The 20,991-nt window shown below is 46.2% G+C and overlaps 2 protein-coding genes across 7 annotated transcripts in view; one reads left to right on the top strand and one right to left on the bottom strand.

The window, feature by feature from the left end:
• LOC110500150 (plexin-C1) overlaps positions 1 to 11,901 on the top strand; it is a 20,008-nt gene extending 8,107 nt beyond the window's left edge. The window contains exons 14-30 of one of the 3 annotated variants that reach the window (XM_021577341.2): positions 29 to 131; positions 327 to 428; positions 649 to 752; positions 895 to 936; positions 1,086 to 1,192; positions 1,392 to 1,590; positions 1,915 to 2,061; positions 2,929 to 3,097; positions 3,250 to 3,350; positions 4,510 to 4,582; positions 5,252 to 5,286; positions 5,368 to 5,463; positions 5,757 to 5,920; positions 7,779 to 7,926; positions 10,504 to 10,644; positions 10,726 to 10,800; positions 11,309 to 11,901. In XM_021577341.2, the coding sequence (XP_021433016.2) occupies positions 29 to 131; positions 327 to 428; positions 649 to 752; positions 895 to 936; positions 1,086 to 1,192; positions 1,392 to 1,590; positions 1,915 to 2,061; positions 2,929 to 3,097; positions 3,250 to 3,350; positions 4,510 to 4,582; positions 5,252 to 5,286; positions 5,368 to 5,463; positions 5,757 to 5,920; positions 7,779 to 7,926; positions 10,504 to 10,644; positions 10,726 to 10,800; positions 11,309 to 11,413 (1,911 nt within the window). In that variant the 3' untranslated portion in view covers positions 11,414 to 11,901. Of the gene's footprint in view, positions 1 to 28; positions 132 to 326; positions 429 to 648; positions 753 to 894; positions 937 to 1,067; positions 1,193 to 1,391; positions 1,591 to 1,914; positions 2,062 to 2,928; positions 3,098 to 3,249; positions 3,351 to 4,509; positions 4,583 to 5,251; positions 5,287 to 5,367; positions 5,464 to 5,756; positions 5,921 to 7,778; positions 7,927 to 10,503; positions 10,645 to 10,725; positions 10,801 to 11,308 lie in introns of all 3 variants that reach the window. The other 2 variants (XM_021577340.2, XM_021577339.2) reach the window with 2 other exon arrangements.
• cep83 (centrosomal protein 83) lies at positions 11,771 to 20,991 on the bottom strand. 4 transcript variants are annotated; one of them, XM_036957474.1, is made up of 16 exons: positions 20,908 to 20,991; positions 19,753 to 19,935; positions 19,505 to 19,655; positions 19,290 to 19,382; positions 18,760 to 18,891; positions 17,200 to 17,451; positions 16,897 to 17,028; positions 16,625 to 16,739; positions 16,327 to 16,471; positions 15,880 to 16,029; positions 15,700 to 15,775; positions 15,414 to 15,571; positions 15,122 to 15,251; positions 14,898 to 15,001; positions 14,627 to 14,822; positions 11,771 to 12,420 (listed from the first exon to the last, which is right to left on the bottom strand). In XM_036957474.1, the coding sequence occupies exons 2-16, from the start codon at positions 19,923 to 19,925 to the stop codon at positions 12,274 to 12,276; spliced, it is 2,154 nt and encodes a 717-aa protein (XP_036813369.1). In that variant the 5' UTR covers positions 19,926 to 19,935; positions 20,908 to 20,991; the 3' UTR covers positions 11,771 to 12,273. The 4 variants fall into 4 exon arrangements, with proteins under 4 accessions (XP_036813369.1, XP_036813371.1, XP_036813372.1 ...); XM_036957476.1 differs by having other exon boundaries at positions 19,753 to 19,932; positions 20,908 to 20,971; XM_036957477.1 differs by lacking the exon at positions 20,908 to 20,991 and adding an exon at positions 20,450 to 20,676.

Genomic DNA, 20,991 nt, shown 5'->3' with positions numbered 1-20,991 from the left:
CATGCATTATGATGTGCTTGTTTTTCAGATAAGAGTTGGAAACTTCACCAAAATACTGTTGCCAAAACAAGCTGCACCTTCACTGCTAATCATCCTTGTGCTTATACCCATCATCATTGTGGTCATTGTGGGTAAGTATTCACCTTCAACAACTTTGTTTTGACTTAGTGTCTCACGACCGACTGTAAATGTCCAATCAAGTAGCTGGCACACAAGATTTGGTTCTGGGTTCTGAAATTAGGTCTGACCTGGTTTGGTTGAATAGGTTTAGGTATGGTGGTGTGTGTGTGTGTGTGTGCATAAAGGTCTTGTCCTGTCCTGATCAGGTGCGGTGTTGTATTCCTACAACAAACAGAGGAAAATGGCGGCACAAATGAACAAGCAGCTGGATCGGCTGAAGAATGAAATCGGAAATGACATCAGACAAGGTCAGTCTTCGTGGACAAACCGACCTTGATTTATATTCTTAAATCACACACAGACAGGCAAACACACACTCATACTCACTGATGCACCAAATTGGCATCGTAAATGGATTTTAACAGAGTCAAGGCCCATGACTACCACCCACATGCAATTCACACATAGGGTTCATACGGTATAGTTACACCAAAAACAAACACCTTTACTTACCCTTCTGTTCTCTAGGATTTGTGGATATGCAGATGGAAAAGTGTAATTTAATTGAGAACGTTGGAGCCATCCCTTTCTTGGACTACAAGCACTTTGCTTCCAGGATCTTCTTCCCTGACGTACGTAGGAGCAGAACACAGAACAGAGTCAATTGCAGTATACCTAATACAGTCTGCTTTAAAATAAGAAATGTTGTATTAAATGGACAGATAGGTTGTGTTTTAATGTTCATAGTTCAGTTCGTCCTATTGTTTCTATTAGGGTGGACCTGTGATGACCTCCTGTATCAAAGACATTGGCCAGGTGAGATTTGATTTGAACCGTATGTGAAATCTGCTTGTCTTATTGCCATAACATGACTTTATGAATGTCTGGAAGGGAAACGGAGGATGTAATAGATTTCCATAAGTAGCTAACATCTGTCCTGTGGTCAGGACGCGGTGAAGGTGCAGCCAGACGAGAGCTGTCAGGCCCTGTCCAGACTGATCCGGGATCAGGTGTTCCTCACCTCCTTCGTCCACGCTCTGGAGGAGCAGAAGAACTTCAACGTCAAGGAGAAGTGAGTCAGTGAGGACAGGACAGGACACAATTTAGGCCAAGTGTCACTTAGCTGGTTTGGGTATAGGATATACGACAGATAAGGTCAATGTACAGTAGAAATGGTTTAGGTGTCATTTAAGTAATTATGGATGAGCAGGTTGGCGTCTATAGCAGGTGATAGAGATGTCATAAGTCTGAGGTATGCTGTGTCCTACAAGGTGTGCGGTGGCCTCCCTGCTGACCGTGTCCCTCCACGGTGACCTGCCCTACCTGACCCAGGTGATGGAGGAACTACTCAGGGCTCTGATGGAGCAGACCAGTAACTCCCAGCCCAAACTCATGCTGCGACGCACCGAGTCCATCGTAGAGAAGCTGCTCACCAACTGGATGTCCATCTGTCTCTACGGCTTCCTCAGGGTCAGTCCGTCTGTCTCTACGGCTTCCTCGGGGTCCATCCGTCTATCTATATCAGTCTATATTTATTATTTTCTTGCTACTTTATCAACGCCTTATTCATTCATATTGTATGTATTTCTAAGCCTCCATGTCATTATGGTTAGCTCACAGTACATTTTTTATTTTTCTCTCACACATTTCCACGTGTGTTTGAGTGTCTATGTAAATGAGTGTCTGATTTTGTAACTTTTCATACGAGTGCATGTTAATGAGTCATACCTAATTGTACATGTGAATACCGGTTTGTGTGTGTTTAACTGAGCTGTGTGTGTTGTGTCCCAAAAGGAGAGCGTGGGCCAGCCCCTTTTCCTGCTGGTGTGTGCCCTGACCCAGCAGATGTCTAAAGGCCCAGTGGACTCAGTCACAGAAAAGGCTCTTTACACACTTAACGAAGACTGGTTACTGTGGCAGGCTCAGGACTTCAGCCCAATGGTACACACACACACACACACTGCCACACACACACTGCCACACACACACACACACACACACACACACACACACACACACACACACACACACACACACACACACACACACACACACACACACACACACACACACACACACACACACACACACACACACACACACTGCCACGAACGTCACGAACGCACCCTTCCTGGATCTAGGGCATAGCGAGAGAGGTAGTTGGCAGTTCCTCCTTTATGTTTTGTTTGTTACCAGAAAAGGTGTGGTTAGAGGAGCTAGTCTGTTAGAAAACATATCTCAGTATGCTGGGGCAAAAGTAGATGGGTTGAAAGTGATGTTGCCCTCACAAAGATACTCACATGCGATGTTGACAGGGGAAACTATTGCTGTTTTAGGAAGCTATTAGTAGATATGGCCTCCGCTTTCGCACATTTCTCAGTTTGTCTCTCAGACTCGAAAGATTAACCCTTTTAAATTAAAGAAACGAGTCTAGAAGTAAATGAATCAGAGCCAAAATGGACGCAAACGGTAGTCTTTATAAGCACAGGTTGAGCCATATGGTAATCCTGCTGAGACAGTTGCTCAGTGGTTTCTTAGAACAGAGAAATGTTATCCCTGTAGTGTATAAGTGTTATTGTATGAAGTCCATCAAGTGATATACACAGACATGTGGCTTTATAAATCTTTAGCTAACTGTGTGGTTTCCCTGACCCAAGTAGAAAGATAGTGGGAATGAAGGTTAGCTTCAGTGGTTAGCCACACTGATGAATATATCTCATCTCACGTTTAATTTTCTAACCCAAACCTCATGCAAGTAGCCTACATCATGATGTATGTGTGTCTGTCTGACCGCGCCCTCCACCCTAGAGGCTACAGGTGCTGTTTGCTGTGGGAACAGACGGAGAGGTCAGTGAGCCTCTGGAGGTCAGTGCTCTGGACTGTGACACGGTGGAGCAGGTCAAGGAGAAGATCCTCCTGGCCTTCAAGACCAAGTTTGGCTTCCCCTACAACACCCCTCTCCGACAGATGCACATCGGTCAGTTGTAGTACCTCACGTGTCCAAGACATTAGGAGAGAATGGAAGAGTGATGAGTGAATTATGACTCTAAAAGCAAATGAAACATCTTGATCGATCATACATTCTTTCAAAGGAATGACTTCTCTCTCTCTGTTTCTTGAACTCTGCAGAGTATGAGAAGGATGGAAGGTTTGTCCCACTGAAGGAGGTGGATGCCAGCTCAGGGGTTCTAGGAGAAGTGACCATGCTCAACACACTCAAGCATTACAAGGTTAGAGAACACTACCAAGATTCCTGATACAGGAAATAAGCCTAATCTCATGTTCAATATTTCTCTCCACATCTCAAATCACCATCTAGGACAGAGAATATATACTGAATATATGTTTTACATGTAGTTGAAGGCCTAAACTTTAAAAAATTCAGATTAAAGGTCCAATCACTGGCAGCTGTAGTATTACTCAATGGCTAATGCCTAGATTCCATCAGTACCGCTGAAGAACTGCGCGATTGGAATTTAAAGGCAACATTCCCTTGCCTGTGGAGACTGCATTCACTGTAAACCCTGCATAGGTCGGCTCCATAGGAAAATACCTTTCCATTTCAATCATGCTATGACGCGGATCTTCCGCGATCCGGATTCAATCTAGTCCTGAGTAGTTGTAATAACTAGACGGATTGGGTTGTCAAATTGTTGCTTAATGTCACCAAACCACATGCACAAATGTGTCAGGTATCTTATAAGTAGAGGGTCTCACTAGACTAGAACATCCTTGACATTGAGACATTGAGTTTCACGGCCGATGCTGGAAGAAGACCAAGGTGCAGCGTGGTGAGCGTACATATTCCTTTTTATTAGGATGACGCCTACAAAAACAATACCCCCCAAATAAATAAAAACTTGAAGCTTAAGGGCTATGTGCCACAAACAACGACAACTTCCCACACAGAAAGGAGGGAAAAGCGCTACCTAAGTATGGTTCCCAATCAGAGACAACGATAGACAGCTGTCCCTGATTGAGAACCATACCCGGCCAAAACATAGAAATACAAAATCCTAGAAAACAAAAACATAGAATGCCCACCCCAAATCACACCCTGACCAAACCAAATAGAGACATAAAAAGGCTCTCTAAGGTCAGGGCGTGACACAGAGTACTAAGTACAGTGTACTGCTCTGCTGCTCTCATTCTGCAGCCTGGTTTTTAAGGCTACTAACAAGCAGTATTAGCTCCATTCAAGGCAGCCTGGCTGGTAGGACTGAGCTGCCTGTGTCACAAGGCCAAACCAGACCACAAATAGATTAGAACTCCTGTACTCTTTATTAGTCTCACTGTAGAACATTACTGTATTTTAGGTCTACCAGCTGGTTGAGAAGCTTGTAACTCAGCAAGCATTTATCGACCTTCTAACTCAGTGTGTGTCTACAGGTACCGGATGGAGCGTCCATCAAAGTGCTCTCTAAGACCCATCCCAGTCTGAGTCCTCAGAGCAGCCTGAAAGGTAAGGGTGTCAACAGAGATTGCCATGCTACAGTACAATATGCCTCCATAGCTGCTAGAGATGTGGATCTTGTACACTTCGCCTCACACTGTATTAAACAGGAATGTGTGTGTGTGTGTGTGTGTGTGGGGGGGGGGGGATGCCTAGAGTACACTACAAACAGAGTGCACACGAACAGTATTCACAAACGCATGCTCATAGTTAATGCTCATCACACTGCCACACACGTGGGCACGGAGTAACTTTTGCGATTCGCTTTGTCAAAGTCCATCTTTTATTTATTGTATTTGTTTATTGAAACTTTTATTTCGTCAGGGTGGAGTCCCATTGAGACCAAGGTCTCTTTTATAAGGGAGCCCTGGTGCAAACAATTACTCAATCAAGGCAGCATGGGCCCAAAAGAAATACACAAAGAAACACACAAATAAAAAACAACAATCAACAAAACAAACATTCCTCAGTAAAGTTGAGTTTAAAGTAGACATGTTTTGCTCCACATTTACCCTCCCCATAATGTTGTTATATGGCAGATGTGAAACACAAGTGAGATGCAAAACCACTTAACTGTGTCAGCTTATATAAAACACGAACAGAAACCAGGAAGCTATTTAGCACAATTGTCTGCTATTTAGTCATCCATGGTGACCTGTTGTTGTGTATTTGTCACAGACGATCAGAACTACTCCAAAAAGTACTTCCATCTGGTAAGTGCCAACATGACCTCTGAATTTGATGTCACTGATTTGCGTTTGATATGATTGATTAATGGTGCTGTTTGACCCCAGATTGATCCTGACATTGACCAGGACCAAAAGAAGAACCCGGAGAGGAAGAAGCTGAAACTGAAGGAAGTGTACCTCACCAAGCTGCTCTCCACCAAGGCAAGAAAACTCACTGTTAACTTACATCCTGATCTGTCAAACCAACCCCTTTCAACCTGCCACTGTGCTCTGATAAATGGTTAACTGAAAGATGGAAATCTAGATTCTTCAGTTATGTGAGATCCAGCATATATAGTGACTGTGTAACAGTTCCCTTTTCTCATTTCCCTTATGAACATTGCTTAAAAAAAACATGGATAGGTACTAAAGTGGCTTGCTTGGAGCTGTCAGTGCGGTTTCAGTGTAAGGGACATTATATATGACCATATGCCCTCCACTTCCTCCTTTCTCAGGTGGCTGTGCATTCGTTTGTGGAAAACCTGTTCAGAACGATCTGGGGAACCCCTAACCTCAAAGCCCCGCCTGCCATCAAGTACTTCTTTGACTTCCTTGACGCCCAGGGAGAGAGCAGGAGGATCAGTGACCAGGATGTACTACACATCTGGAAAACCAACAGGTATGTGTTCATCTGGGTCATATGGATGTGTCACTGCAACCTTAAAGATCATCAATGATGTCACCATTGCCCTTCACTCGAAGCAATGTTCTGATGCTATTTTTATTGACTTGGCCAAGGCTTTTGATACGGTAGACGATTCCATTCTTATGGACCGCTAATGAGTATTAGTGTCTCTGAAGGGTCTTTGGCCTGATTTGCTAACTTCCTCTCTCTCAAAGAGTGCAGAGTATAAAGTCAGAACATCTTCTGTCTCAGCCACTGCCTGTCACCAAGGGAGTACCCCAAGGCTCAATCCTAGGCCCCACGCTCTTCTCAATTTACATCAACAACATAGCTCAGGCAGTAGGAAGCTCTCTCATCCATTTATATGCAGATGATACAGTCTTAAACTCAGCTGGCCCCTCCCTGTATTTTGTGTTAAATGCTCTACAACAAAGCTTTCTTAGTGTCTGACAAGCTTTCTCTACCCTTAACCTTGTTCTTAACACCTCCAAAACAAAGGTTGTGTGGTTTGGTAAGAATTATACCCCTCTTCCCACAGGTGTGATTACTACCTCTGAGGGTTTAGAGCTTGAGGTAGTCACCTCATACAAGTACTTGGGAGTATGGCTAGATGGTACACTGTCCTTCTCTCAGCACATATCAAAGCTGCAGGCTAAAGTTAAATCTAGACTTGGTTTTCTCTATTGTAATCGCTCCTCTTTCACCCCAGCTGCCAAACTAACCCTGATTCAGATGACCATCCTATCCATGCTAGATTACGGATACATAATTTATAGATCGGCAGGTGAGATTGGTCTTGAGCGGCTAGATGTTCCCTACCATTCAGCCATCAGATTTGCCACCAATGCTCCTTTATAGGACACATCTCTGCACTCTATACTCCTCTGTAAACTGGTCATCTCTGTATAGCCATCGCTAGACCCACTGGTTGATGCTTATTTATAAAACCCTCTTAGGCCTCACTCCCCCCTATCTGAGATATCTACTGCAGCCTTCATCCTCCACATAAAACACCCGTTCTGCCAGTCACATTCTGTTAAAGGTCCCCAAAGCACACACATCCCTGGGTCGCTCGTCTTTTCAGTTCGCTGCAGCTAGCGACTGGAACGAGCTGCAACAAACACTCAAACTGGACAGTTTTATCTCAATCTCTTCATTCAAAGACTCAATCATGCACACTCTTACTGACAGCTGTGGCTGCTTTGCGTGATGTATTGCTGTCTCTACCTTCTTGCCCTTTGTGCTGTTGTCTGTGCCCAATAATGTTTGTACCATGTTTTGTGCTTCTACCATATTGTGTTGCTACCATGCTGTGGTGTCTTGTGTTGCTGCCTTGCTATGTTGTTGTCTTAGGTCTTACTTTATGTCGATTTGTGCTGTCTCTCTTGTCGTAATGTGTGTGTTGTCCTATATTTTTTATTTTTAATCCCAGCCCTCGTCCCCGTAGGAGGCCTTTTGCCTTTTGGTAGGCCGTCATTGTAAATAAGAATTTGTTCTTAACTGACTTGCCTAGTTAAATAAAGGTTAAATAAAATACAAATAAAAATACTCATTAGGTCACACTGTAGCAAAACATTTTGCAATGGAAAACGAATATGAGCATTTTATTTTTATGAGCATTAAGTTCAAGTAGTCCCTCCATTTTTCAGTGTTTTCTTCCATTTGGTGCCTAATGAAATGACCCCGAGGGTACACCTGTTTGAGTATGTTTATAGTAGAATCCATCTTTCTTAATGTCTTTCCTCATGTCCAATCAATGTGTTGTATTTACTCACTCATACTCAATCCTCTACTCACTGTATTGGGATAGTGATAGAATGTTTGACTGGCCCTCTGTCCTGCTCCTTCCCAGCCTGCCCCTGCGGTTCTGGGTGAACATCCTGAAGAACCCCCAGTTTGTGTTCGACATGGAGAAGACCCCGCCTCTGGACGGCTGTCTGTCCGTCATTGCCCAGGCCTTCATGGACTCCTTCTCCCTGGCTGAGAAACAGTTAGGCAAGGTGGGGACATGATGGAGACATCGCAGAATATAATGACTAACACACCTCATCTCTTGTGCTTTTGTGTATGTTTCTGCAAATCTCAATATCAAATATACAAAAAGAGTTGGTGGTTCACACAACTTTCAATGTAAAATGTACTAGGAGACATGTAACACACAAAGGTTGGTTGTTCAAATCTCATCTCTTGTGCGTTTGTGTACGTTTCCACAAGCCTCAATGTCATTTATACGAAGAGTAGAAAAAGTTAAATTCCTGCTTTGGACCTGAGATGTTTTAGGTTCAAAGTTAATTTCTTGTGTTTTTGTGTACGTTTACACAATTCTCTATGTCAAATATACAAAGAGCTGGGTAAAGAATGTGAAGGAGAATGTGGTCCAATGGTTAAATCCCTGCCTAGCAGCCAAGCGGTTGTAGGTTCAAGCCTAAATTCTTGTATGTTTCTGCAACTGTCAAATTTACAAAGAGAAGTGTAATAAATGTTAAGGAGTTTGTGGCTCTGGTGCAAGAATCTCGCCCCCTAAGGGCAGGGATGTAAGTTTGAACCTAGGTGCCGGCTACTGGGCATGGTTGCCTACTGAGGACTCTGCTGGTCAGTGAGTCAAGGCCATTAGTGAATAGTGCATTTTGAGGTAGTTTTGATTCGATTATCAGTTTTCAATTTCAAATATATTTAATCATGAAATGCTCTACGTGGGTTGAATGCTGTAACACAGAAAAAAACTATTATTAAAAGTCCCATGATGGTAGTGACTGCCCCTTACTGCTTATCACTTATTAACCATCATTCATTCACAATATTTCAGTTGTTTTCCCTCTCAACTGATCCACTTAGACCATGTATTTTCAGGTAGAGATACCTCAAGCGTCTTGTCTCCAATGTTCCCTCTCAACTGATCCACTTAGACCATGTATTTTCAGGTAGAGATACCTCAAGTGTTCCCTCTAAACTGCACAAGCTAGGCCCGCACCTCCTCCAGGCCTGCCACACAGAAGAAATGTCAGGCCACGCAGAGACGCAAGAGATTGAACTTCACTGAGTTCACCCCATTAGTTTGCACTATATAGATCAAGGTTTTTCTGTGATTGAATCAACATTATATCAGCCCCTTTTCAATGGAATGAAACAAATCTAACTTTGCAAGATTTGAGGCTGTGATTTTGTTGTAGGCAGAGCGCAACGGAGTAGAATTCTATTGGTGGGTAGCCCACTAGGGGTCTTTCAATAGAATTCTATTGGTGGGTAGCCCACTAGGGGTCTTTCAATAGAATTCTATTGGTGGGTTGCCCACTAGGGGTCTTTCAATAGAATTCTATTGGTGGGGTACCCCAATAGGGGTCTTTCAATCACCTGCTAGTGAATGAACATGCTTTTCAGATCAGTTCAGAGCCGCTCATGTGAACATTTGTTGATATTCTTTGCTAGTTAGTGAGTTATTACCCTAGTTATAGATAAGTATAGGTCGGCAATGTGGAGGTTCCGCTTCTTACAAGAGCACAAAACTTGTGGTCTACATTTCAAGCCATCTTTGAAAAGCAAGTCAGGTTAAAAGCTTGTCTTAATTAAAGGGGCAGTGTTGTATGTTGAGACAGGCTTGAATAGTCAGAGGGGTAGCCTACATTCTAATTCTCTGTATGGTAATAATACATGCTATTTTGCAAAGATGTTTCTTGCAACATACAACACAATACAATTTACAGTCCCCTATTTGTTCCATAGTGTTACAGACCAAATAAAAAATAATTCATGTCAAGCCCTTCATAATGTAAAATAATGTTTTAAAAAAATCTCATGCAAATGTAGGCCTGCATTGAACACCACATATTAGGATACTGAAGGCTATATCATAGAAATCAAAAGCTATTTCCGTGTGAAAACGTTATGGGATTTGCTTCATTGGCTTTGTTGGTAGGCCTACATTATGCTCAAGTAGCCTATTAGCTATTGTCGAACTGTAAGGATACAGCCTCAATGTTCACAAAAAAATGTGCATCGGAAGTTGCAAATAATTCTCACAACTTTCAAGTTTCCACTCACAAGACCTAAAAATTTCAGTGACCCAAAGAATTTGAGGCAACATTGCTTGTCTCTCCTCTCCCTTTCTATGTTTGCCCTACACAGACAGGCCAAGTAGAAGCACAATGGATTATGGTCATTGTAGTTAATTACCATGTTTTTTTTTTGCAGTATGTAGAATATTGGCTTGTTGGAAACTACAACTCCCTACTACATCGCACAGTTCAGGCTTGATCTGATTTATCGCTAGAGAAACTGCGCATTGAGCTCACAGAGAAAACGAACGAACAAAAATGGAATTCAAATTAACCGACGTCATTCCATTAGTCAGTTAAACGCTCAGCACTAGCATCGATAGGTATAATGCCAGTAGCTGCCTATGGATTTGACAGCTCTACCTTGAATCGAGCCCATAGATGTAAAACAAAATGCAAGCCAGACTTGGTCTCATAACTTGCAGGCCTCTTAGAATACCTGGCATTGACAATGCTAGAAGCTCAAATGTAAGCACACCTATCACCTAGATTTGACATGACTCTTCTACCCTCTCTCTGTTCCAGCATGACCCAACCAATAAACTGCTCTATGCCAAAGATATCTCCCAGTACAAGCAGGAAGTAAGGGCTTACTACAAGCAGGTCAGGGACCAGCCACCAATCAGCAGCTCTGAGTTCAAGGAGTTCCTGCATAAGGAGTCAAAGGTACCTCCCGTCTAGTGGTTGTTTTCTAATTCATTTTGATATTGTGCTTTAAGGACATGAAATGTATATTTGTTTCTTTAGAAACATGAAAACGAATTCAATGAATCTGCTGCCCTCCGTGAACTCTACAAATACATGCAGCTGTACTTTGATGAGGTAAACTGTCTTTTTCACTCCCACCTTTAGTAATCTCCCCTTAATTGGCATTCATGATTTTTCCCATAACCTTCACACTTCCCCTGGATGACTAATCACTTCAACCAGGACTAAACATCTTGGAAAAATATGTTGTTCAGGCCAACATGATATGATCACTGTGTAACTGTAAAGCTGACTGGCACAAAGCTCAGGTCTTGGGAAATGAGAAATAACTGCAGTGTCAAGGCAGAGCATAGCCTATACCACTTCTCTGTGGGGTAGAGTCAGGCTGTTTTCAGTTCTTCATTTTGTAATGATCTATGGACTGTTTTGAGCTCCACAATGGCAGCTGGCCATACCTATGCCAAATATTTAGTTTAAATTTGCCTAGATTGTGTGGAATGATAATCCCCCATTGTGGCATATTGCTACTGGCTGAGGTCTGAAGTTTATGGACACAAGCTGGTCTTTTCCCCCCCCCTGCTTGTGAAAACAATTGGGTGTGTGTGTGGTGTTTCCCTGGCAGATTAAACTGAAGCTGGATCAGAACGGCGCCCCCGTGGAGTTGAAAGAGCAACTGCAGCATGTGAAGAGCCTATTTGACAGCCTCAAGAGCTGTTCCTGGAACTGAGCTCACTCCCTCCCCTTCGACGTGCTGAAGGCCAGAAAGCTGCTCTAAGTACTGATGCCCACCCCGCTTTGTGATTCTAAGATGGAATATGTCAGGAGACGACACAGGGATGTACCATTCTTGAAAAAAAATAGGGAGGCTTTTCAGATTACTGGGATGAACCAAATGATGGCAGGAATTAGCAGGTCACATTCCAGACAGACATTTACCCAGAAGCAGCAAATATACTCTTATTCTGAAGCTGGGACTTTTGTTTCCTCAACCAAAACTGAAAGACTAAAGAAGAGTTCAGCAGTTCTAGTGTTAATGGTTCACACAAGTAAAGCTCACAACAACAAATATGTACACAACCTCAGTAAAGCATAAACATTTATTTGTATGAATTGCAAATACAAAAACACATACATCTTGAAATAACATTACAAAAAATGTTTTTATAAATGTTGTGCAAGTCACAGCTCTTTATATCCATGAAACCAACCTTATTTTTTTTAAATACAAATGCCTTTGGGACTATCATGCTTTTAAAGTTTTAGAGTGATGGTCTTAGCGTAAACATTTGATACAAATCTCACAACAGTCAATTAAAACTGAGGAAGTCATTGGTTGGCCATTGAAATCATTATTTACATAGGCATGGAAGGACTAGAGTACTGTTATTCAACAAGGAATGTAAACATTGAATCATGTAGTTCTCTTTTCATTTGACATCTTTTGTGCCAATAAAATCAAACTGTTTTTCACAAAATATTGGAGAGGTCACTGATTAAATTAGAATATTACCAAACATCACTTTTAGGGAGTAATAAATCCTACATGCTCACTCTCTGGGGGGGGTGGGGGGGGGGGGGTCAGAGAGGTCAGAGTTCAGGGAGAGAGTCGTGCAGGCCAGAGCCCCTGTTCCTGTCCATGGGAGGCCCCAGTTCCTCCATCTGCTGCTGCTGCGTACAGGCTAACTCCTCCAGCCTCTGACGCAGCAGTGATAACTCTCTCTGGTGCTGCTCCTCCTGAGAGAGAGAGAGAGAGAGCGAGGGGTGGGGAGAAGGAGGATGAGGAGGGACAGAAAGTGATGGAGGAGTGACCTCTACCATGTTGCTAACACCTATCAAATCAAAGTTTGTTGGTCACGTAAACAGATGTTATCGCAGGTTCAGCAAAATGCTTGTGTTTCTAGCTCAAACTGTGGAGTAACACACACATAATCCAGAAAAATAGACAAAAATGAGCCATGACTAAAAGTATAAACAAAGAGAGTAAAACAGTATGTAAACATTAAAGTGACCCGTGTTAAATGATTCTGCTAACTAAGAGCCAATTTATGCTTGACCCGAAAATGTGGTCGGAGGCGCCGTATGGATGGTGTGACGAAATTGCGGAGCCCCCAGTGGGCAGATTGAGCTCCGTACCACATCGCCGTGCGCCTCTCAAATGTTGTAACAATGCGGAGGGCTCCGTATAGCTCTGCATTGACATGATTGGTTGACGGTAGGTGAGGGCAGGAGGTCCTGTATAAACATAAACTCACTTCCTTGACAACAGCTCTGTGCAGCAAAGCATTAGTAGTATGAATGCCCAGACTTCTGCAGAGGCCATATCACCTAAATGCTACACGGCCAACGCAGATGTCGGAATGACCATGCAGCACCTTTAAGGTGCAGGGTAGAGTACCGGGTGGTAGCCGGCTAGTTATAGTGACTGAGCTTCAGGGCAGGGTACTGGGCGGAGGCCGGCCAGTAGTAGTGACTGAGCTTCAGGGCAGGGTACTGGGCGGAGGCCGGCCAGTAGTAGCGACTGAGCTTCAGGGCAGGGTACTGGGCGGAGGCCGGCCAGTAGTAGCGACTGAGCTTCAGGGCAGGGTACTGGGCGGAGGCCGGCCAGTAGTAGCGACTGAGCTTCAGGGCAGGGTACTGGGCGGAGGCCGGCCAGTAGTAGCGACTGAGCTTCAGGGCAGGGTACTGGGCGGAGGCCGGCCAGTAGTAGCGACTGAGCTTCAGGGCAGGGTACTGGGCGGAGGCCGGCCAGTAGTAGCGACTGAGCTTCAGGGCAGGGTACTGGGCGGAGGCCGGCCAGTAGTAGCGACTGAGCTTCAGGGCAGGGTACTGGGCGGAGGCCGGCCAGTAGTAGCGACTGAGCTTCAGGGCAGGGTACTGGGCGGAGGCCGGCCAGTAGTAGCGACTGAGCTTCAGGGCAGGGTACTGGGCGGAGGCCGGCCAGTAGTAGCGACTGAGCTTCAGGGCAGGGTACTGGGCGGAGGCCGGCCAGTAGTAGCGACTGAGCTTCAGGGCAGGGTACTGGGCGGAGGCCGGCCAGTAGTAGCGACTGAGCTTCAGGGCAGGGTACTGGGCGGAGGCCGGCCAGTAGTAGCGACTGAGCTTCAGGGCAGGGTACTGGGCGGAGGCCGGCCAGTAGTAGCGACTGAGCTTCAGGGCAGGGTACTGGGCGGAGGCCGGCCAGTAGTAGCGACTGAGCTTCAGGGCAGGGTACTGGGCGGAGGCCGGCCAGTAGTAGCGACTGAGCTTCAGGGCAGGGTACTGGGCGGAGGCCGGCCAGTAGTAGCGACTGAGCTTCAGGGCAGGGTACTGGGCGGAGGCCGGCTAGTAATAGTGACTGAGCTTCAGGGCAGGGTACTGGGCGGAGGCCGGCCAGTAGTAGCGACTGAGCTTCAGGGCAGGGTACTGGGCGGAGGCCGGCTAGTAATAGTGACTGAGCTTCAGGGCAGGGTACTGGGCAGAGTCCAGCTAGTGATTGCTACTTAACAGTCTGATGCCCTGGAGATAGAAGCTCAGTCGCTCTGTCCCAGCTTTGATGCACCTGTACCATCTCCACCTTCTAGATGTTAAAAGGGTGAACAGGCCATGGCTCTGGTGGCTGAGGTCCATGATCTTCTTGGCCTTCCCTGTGACGCTGGGTGCTGTAGATGTCCTGGAGGGTAGGCAGTGTGCCCCAGGTGATGCGTGTGGCTGACTGCACCACCCTTGCGGACAGTGCGATTGCCGTACCAGGCGGTGAAACAGCCTGACAGGATGCTCTCACCTAGCTAGGACCAGAACCCCCCCCCCACCCCTGTCCACATAATCTTATTCATCATGATCTGAAAGTAAAACTGATCCTAGATCTGCACTCCCACTCCGAGACTCTTTATGGATAATGTCCCTGATCTGTGAACACCAGTGATGAGGTATATGAGAAGGTATCTGGCTTCAGTGTACTCACATGAAGACTAGGCCCCTCAGACTCGGGTACAAGGACCGGGCCAAGTCCTGTGCCGGTGGTGGAGGTCATGAGGGCAGGGCCTGTGGCAGAGGTCACTTGGTTGCCCAATAGGAGGCGTCGGAACTCGCTGTGTCGGCGCTGCAGTTCCTTCAGTCGTCTGTTAAGGAGGGCATGCTCTTCAGTGTAGGAAGGACGCCTGGGGAGGAACACACATACTAGTCTTAAAACACACACAGTAATTAACATACACACACTAAGAAAATATACATACTTCTTGGCTGAGCTGGTCTGGAGCTCCAGCTCTGCCATCTTAGCCTCCAGTAGTTGGATCCTGTCCTGGTATCTCTTCTCCTTGTTCTCTGTCATGTTTTTCCTCTGGGACAGAGAGAGAGACATCAGAAAAAGAAGTCAGAGGAGCAAAGGAAGAGAGGTAAAGATGGCAGTGACAGGAAGATAGAAGAGGATGGGGGAAAAAAAAAAAAAAGAGGCAGGTACCTTTTTCTGTGCCAGCGCGGCCCTCTGAAGTTTCTCCTTGGCCTGGCCGTACTTCTCCTGCAGCTCTGCATCCCTCTCCTGTAGTTTGTGTTTCTCCTCTAACCACTCCACACGACGCTCCTCCACCAATCTGCAGAGAAAGGGAAGAGAACAAAGAAATAGGAGAGAGGAAGGTTAGAAATAGAAACCACTTGATGGTTCCAACAGTATAATTTCTAACTGTTCCATTCCGCCTCATACTCAGCATATCTATACAGTATACAGACCACAGTATAAAGGTGATGCAGTGTACCTCTCGGCTTCGTGTTGGGTCCTCTCAGCTTGTGAGCGGGCGCTCCTCAAGTCCTCCCGGGCCCTCTCCAGGGTGTCCCTCAGACGCTGGTTGGTCTCCAGAAGCTCAGCCTCGGCGTGGGACAACGTACCCAGCTGCACCCCCAGCTCCTGGTTCTGCTGTGAGAGGGAGGGACAGGTACATGGTCAACTCAATGTTGTTTGGACATTTACATCAGCCAATCAATGTTGAAAGGGCAATACAAACTGAATGTCAGTCAGGCACTGAGCCTCAGGCAGCTTAGTACCCGTCTCAGATCAGCATTATCTGTCTTCTGTGTCTGCAGTTCCTCCAGCTGAGAGCCCTGCTGCTGCAGTTTAGTCCTGACACACGCAACACACACAGGGTCATTAACACACACACACTTGTGTGAAATATATTAGTAATGCACACTATGCACGGGTAAAGCAGCACACCTCTTACTAACCTTAGGATCTGCAATTCCTTACGGGCAGACTCCTCCCCCAGCTGGGCGCCACGGAGACGATCCTCCCACTCCTCTTTCTGGGTGTGGCCAGCGGCATCCTGTAGCGCCCTCTGCTGCTCCAGCTCAGCCAGACGATCCTCCAGCACCAACCTGAACACACACACACACATTATATACACACGCACACCAGTGGAGGCTGCTGAGGGGAGGACGGCTCATAAAATGGCTGGAACGGAGCAAATGGAATGGCATCAAACAAAGGGAAACCATGTGTTTAATACCATTCCGCACCAGCCATTACCACGAGCCCACCCTCTCCAATTAAGGTGACACCAACCTCCTGTGACACACACATTATACACACATGATCGATGCACACAATTTCAACAAAGTAATCTGAGACCGTGTGTATGTGAGAGTGTGTCTGTGAAAGAGATGGATCCTAACTTCTCCTCGTGGACGATGGCTGTTTTGTGGAACTCCTCCTCGCGAGCAGCCTGCACCCTCCGGACGAGTTCCCTCTCCCTCTCAGCCAGCACCTCCTTCTGTCTCTCCACCGTCCCCTTCAACACCTCCACATCAGACTGCATACCTGACAGCCAGAGAAGAAAGGAAAGGGGGGGGGAGTTGAAGGATATGAAAGGAGAGAGACAGGAACGAAAGAGTTAAGTTAGCAGACTAAAATGAGAGTGATGTACAGTACATGTATGATCAAAACACACAAAGAGGTTATTTGCCGAGTTACCTTCCATTTGGCCCTGTAGTGTGTCTCTCTCCCGCTCCACCTCCCCTCTAGACCTGGCACACTCTAGCTTCACATTGGCCACCTCCAGCTTGTGAGAGTGCCTCATGCCCTCCACCTGAGAGAAACCGAGAGACTGGCATGAGCACACAGCAACCTATTGATATAAGGGGTTATGGTGGGGACTGTAAGTCACTCTGGATAAGAGCATCTGCTATGAGAAACACCGCTGATGATCTCTGGGGTTAGAGGTTAAGGATCACATAGGTACTTACCTGGCTGGTGAGAGTGTTGACCTCTCGCTCAGCCTTGTGTAGTCTGCCGGTCAGCTGGGTGTTCTGTTCATGACTCAGCTGCAACTCGCTCCCCAGACGCTCCAACTGCAGGCGCAGTGACTGCCTCTCTGCCTGAAACACAATCAAATGATTCATTATTCCACAAATCAAAACAAGCACACACAGTAAAGTCATTCTACCAAAGTTTGGACTTACTCCAGATTTATTTCATCATCTAGCTTAAGTTTCATAGTGACAATAACAGTTCAAAACATTGACTGACAGAGAACACAAGTTTTTTACCTCCAGTGACTTGGCTGCAGCCTGGGATTCTGCGAACTGGCGGACCTGGATGCGCTGCACGTTCTCGGCTTGCTGGCCAGAGTTGTCCCTCTGGGCCCGGAGCTCAGCCACCTCAGCCTCCAGGCCCTTCAGACGCAGGTGGAGCTGGGCCTTCTCTCTCAGCAGAGACTCAACGCGTTTACCGTCTCTAGACGGGTCTGTGCCCTGATACTGGCCAATCAGCTCCTCTCTGTCCCTTTCCAGCCGTGATACCTGAACACACACACACACACAACATAATCAGAAAAGCAACTTCTATATACTAACACGCAAATGTATGTAGACACCCCTTCAAATTAGTGGATTCGGCCGTTTCAGCCACACCAGTTGCTGACAGGTGTATAAAAATCGAGCACACAGCCATGCAATCTCCATAGACAAATATTGGCAGTAAATTGGGCTTACTGAAGAGCTCAGTGACTTTCAACGTGGCACCGTCATAGGATGCCACCTTTCCAACAAGTCAGTTCGTCAAATTTCTGCCCTGCTAGAGCCGCCCCGGTCGACCTTAAGTGCAGTTATTGTGAAGTGGAAACGTCTAGGACGAACATCAGCTCAGCCGCAAAGTGGTCGGTCACTCAAGTTCACAGAACGGTACCACTGAAGCATGTAAAATAAATGTCTGTCCTCGGTTGCAACACTCACTACAGAGTTCAAACTGCCTCTGGAAGCAACGTCAGCACAAGAACTGTTCATCTGGAGCTTCATGAAATGGGTTTCCATGGCCGAGCAGCCGCATACAATCCAAAAAAATCACCATGCGCAATGCCAACCGTTGGCTGGAGTGGTGTAAAGCTCGCCACCATTGGACTCTGGAGCTGTGGAAACCGTTCTCTGGAGTGATTAATCACGCTTCACTATCTGGCAGTCCAACAGACTAATCTGGGTTTGGTGGATGCCATGAGAACGCTACCTGCCCGAATACATAGTACCAACTGTAAAGTTTGGTGGAGGAGGAATAATGGTCTGGGGCTGGTTTTCAAGGTTTGGGCTAGGCCTCTTAGTTCCATTGAAGGAAGTCTTAGGGCTACAGCATACAATTCTAGAGGATTCTGTGCTTCCAAATTTGTGGCAATAGTTTGGGGAAGGCCCTTTCCTGTTTCAGAATGACAATGCCCCCGTGCACAAAGCGAGATCCATACAAAAATGGTTTGTAGAGATCGGTGTGAAAGAACTTGACTGGCCTGCAGAGCCCTGACCTCAACCCCATCGAACACCTTTGGGATGAATTGGAACACAGACTGCGAGCCAGGCCTAATCGCCCAAATGAACTAATGCTCATGGCTGAATGGAAGAAAGTCCCCGCAGCAATGTTCCAATATCTAGTGGAAACCCTTCCCAAAAGAGTGGAGGCTGTTATAGTAGCAAAGGGGGGGACCGACTCCATATTAATGCCCATGATTTTGGAATGAGACATTCGAAGAGTAGGTGTCCACATACTTTTGGTCATGTAGTGTATATGGAAAAACAAACATACTGTATTAGAAATCACGTTACAAATGTTCTCTCACACACACACACCTCAGCATCAAAGCGGATCTTCTTCTCCTCCAGTATGCGAGCGCTCTCCTCTCTCTGGTGGTCAAACTCAGACTTCAGGAAGGTGTAGTCGTACCGCAGCTTGTTATACTCAGACCTGTACTTCTCAGTCTCCTGCAAGGAACACAGAGATAAGAGGGCTTGTTATAGTCAAGGAGGAGAAAGAGACAGAAACAAAGAGAAAGTTGAATTTGAATGGATGTACCCTTTTCATTCTCAATAATCTGACAGTGTAAGTGTGATGGCCCACCCTTCCCTGCCCTCAAAAACGTTCAAGTTCTCAAGCAGTTGCTATGGAGATAACGGTTACAGCTGTGACAGTTGGAGAGCACAGTGGAACTAAAGTGTCAAAGCTATCAAAAGCAGCCGAAGCTGGATAGAAGCAGTACAAAGTATTTTTTTTAAAACAGAAGGAGAGGCAGCCGGAGGTGGTTAAAAGCAGTCCGGAGCAGAGAACAGTAAATAGCATTAGAGAATCGACAATAGACAGTGTTCTGGGGCGCGAGGCTCACCTCCTCCAGTTTGTTGAAGCGCTCTCTGACAGGCCCCTCCATCTCCTGCTGCACCTGGGCCCTCAACAGCTCCAAACGCTGGGGGGTCAGCACCTTACAAAACAAACCGACTGCTGTACACACTGGCACAGAGACAGAAACACTGCCATATACAAAAGGGACACTACAGTAGTCATAGGTCAGTGGGTGTGTTTTCTATGGACTAGCTCCAGTACCTGTAGTCGTAGCTCCTCCAGCTCCCTGGTCTTGTCCAGCATCTCACCGCGGAGTTCAGCCAGCAGCAGCTGCAGTTTCTCCTGGGCGGTTTGCTTGTCACTGAGGAGACGCTTCAGCTCTCCCTGCCCCCGGGTAAACTCATCCTGCAGCCTGGGACAGACAACACGGTGAAGGAGATATATACAAGCGTGAACACACACACACAAAATCAGTATTATGGTATTACACACATCTCCTGGGCTGTTACCTGGTATGTTCAGCCTTGAGAGTCCGGTAGTTGGTCTTGTGGTTCTCACATCTCATCCGCTCATCGATCAGCATCTTCTGCAGCTCCATGTCGGACTCCCCCAGCTTCACCATCCCCCCAGGGTCCAGGCTTGGGTGCAGGGGGCCGGACTGAGCAAAGGCAGAGGGGTCCATCTCGCCTCTACTGGATGGATATATCGAGGGAGGAAGAGAGAGTGAGGTTAGGGAAAGCATGATCCGTGCGTTGTTCCGCTCCATCCATTTCCAAATACATCATCCAATTAGTAAGAAAGATTGACATCAAAGCAAGATCCACTTCTTCAGCTCTACACAAAGGCTTTAGCTCAACGAAATTAATCATAAGACAGAACCAACTTCAAAGGGAAGAGACGTGCTGTGCTCTCCTGTTTGCAGGTCAGAGATGGTAAAGACTGATGTTGTAAGGATGGTGTGATGAGTGGTTTGGGGCAAATTGCAGTCGTTACCATGGTAGCCCTAAATTCCCCAGCTATTTGTGCAAATGAGAACCGCTCAGGTAACTAACTACACAGCCTCGGTCTCAAGTGATTTCTCCACGTTCTGTTGTGGATACGCGTGGTCAAGGGAGGGATGATTATGCTTGATTGCAAACACGGCACTCGAACATCTTGGCCTCATCTCAAGCACCCCACCCACCCTGGATAAATGTAGCTACTTACTCTAAGAACAAAAGACAATGTCAGACTCAGATGCAACAAATACAGGCAAGGCAATCCAGCCCAGTAAAGACAAACAGTTCCATCACTGCACACTAAACAGTTCAGCTGACTGTCTTGCCCGGACCATACGACGTTGACTAGCTACAGTACTTGATAGCATAACAACTGTGTTTGACTGATCACTGTCGCACAAAATCAAATAGCAAGGGCACAGATCTCCAAGCTGTCATCAGTAGTTAGCCAGTCATTTAGATTCAACTAGTGCTACTCTTTTTGAAAGTGGCGCTTTAACTCCCGCCGTTCTAGCCAACGTACACTAGCGTGCTAACAACCGGTCTCTGAACAATGTCAAATCAGTTATCAAGTTAACTGGCTAGCTCTTGGGCACAATTTAGAATGCTCCTTCCTAGAAGCTACCACTTCAGCGATAATAAAATGCCGTTTTGATCGTTGCTTACCTCGAACTCGACTCGACTCCTTGACAAAACGAGCTATCTTATCCTGCAGAGAACTACAGATTCGCATGGGCTCATGGGAGATTT

The sequence above is a fragment of the Oncorhynchus mykiss genome, chromosome 21 (genome assembly GCF_013265735.2).
Source record: "Oncorhynchus mykiss isolate Arlee chromosome 21, USDA_OmykA_1.1, whole genome shotgun sequence".
Classification (NCBI taxonomy): domain Eukaryota; kingdom Metazoa; phylum Chordata; class Actinopteri; order Salmoniformes; family Salmonidae; genus Oncorhynchus; species Oncorhynchus mykiss.
Note: the sequence above shows the minus strand (reverse complement) of the source record. Positions and strands in the feature narration are given on the sequence as shown.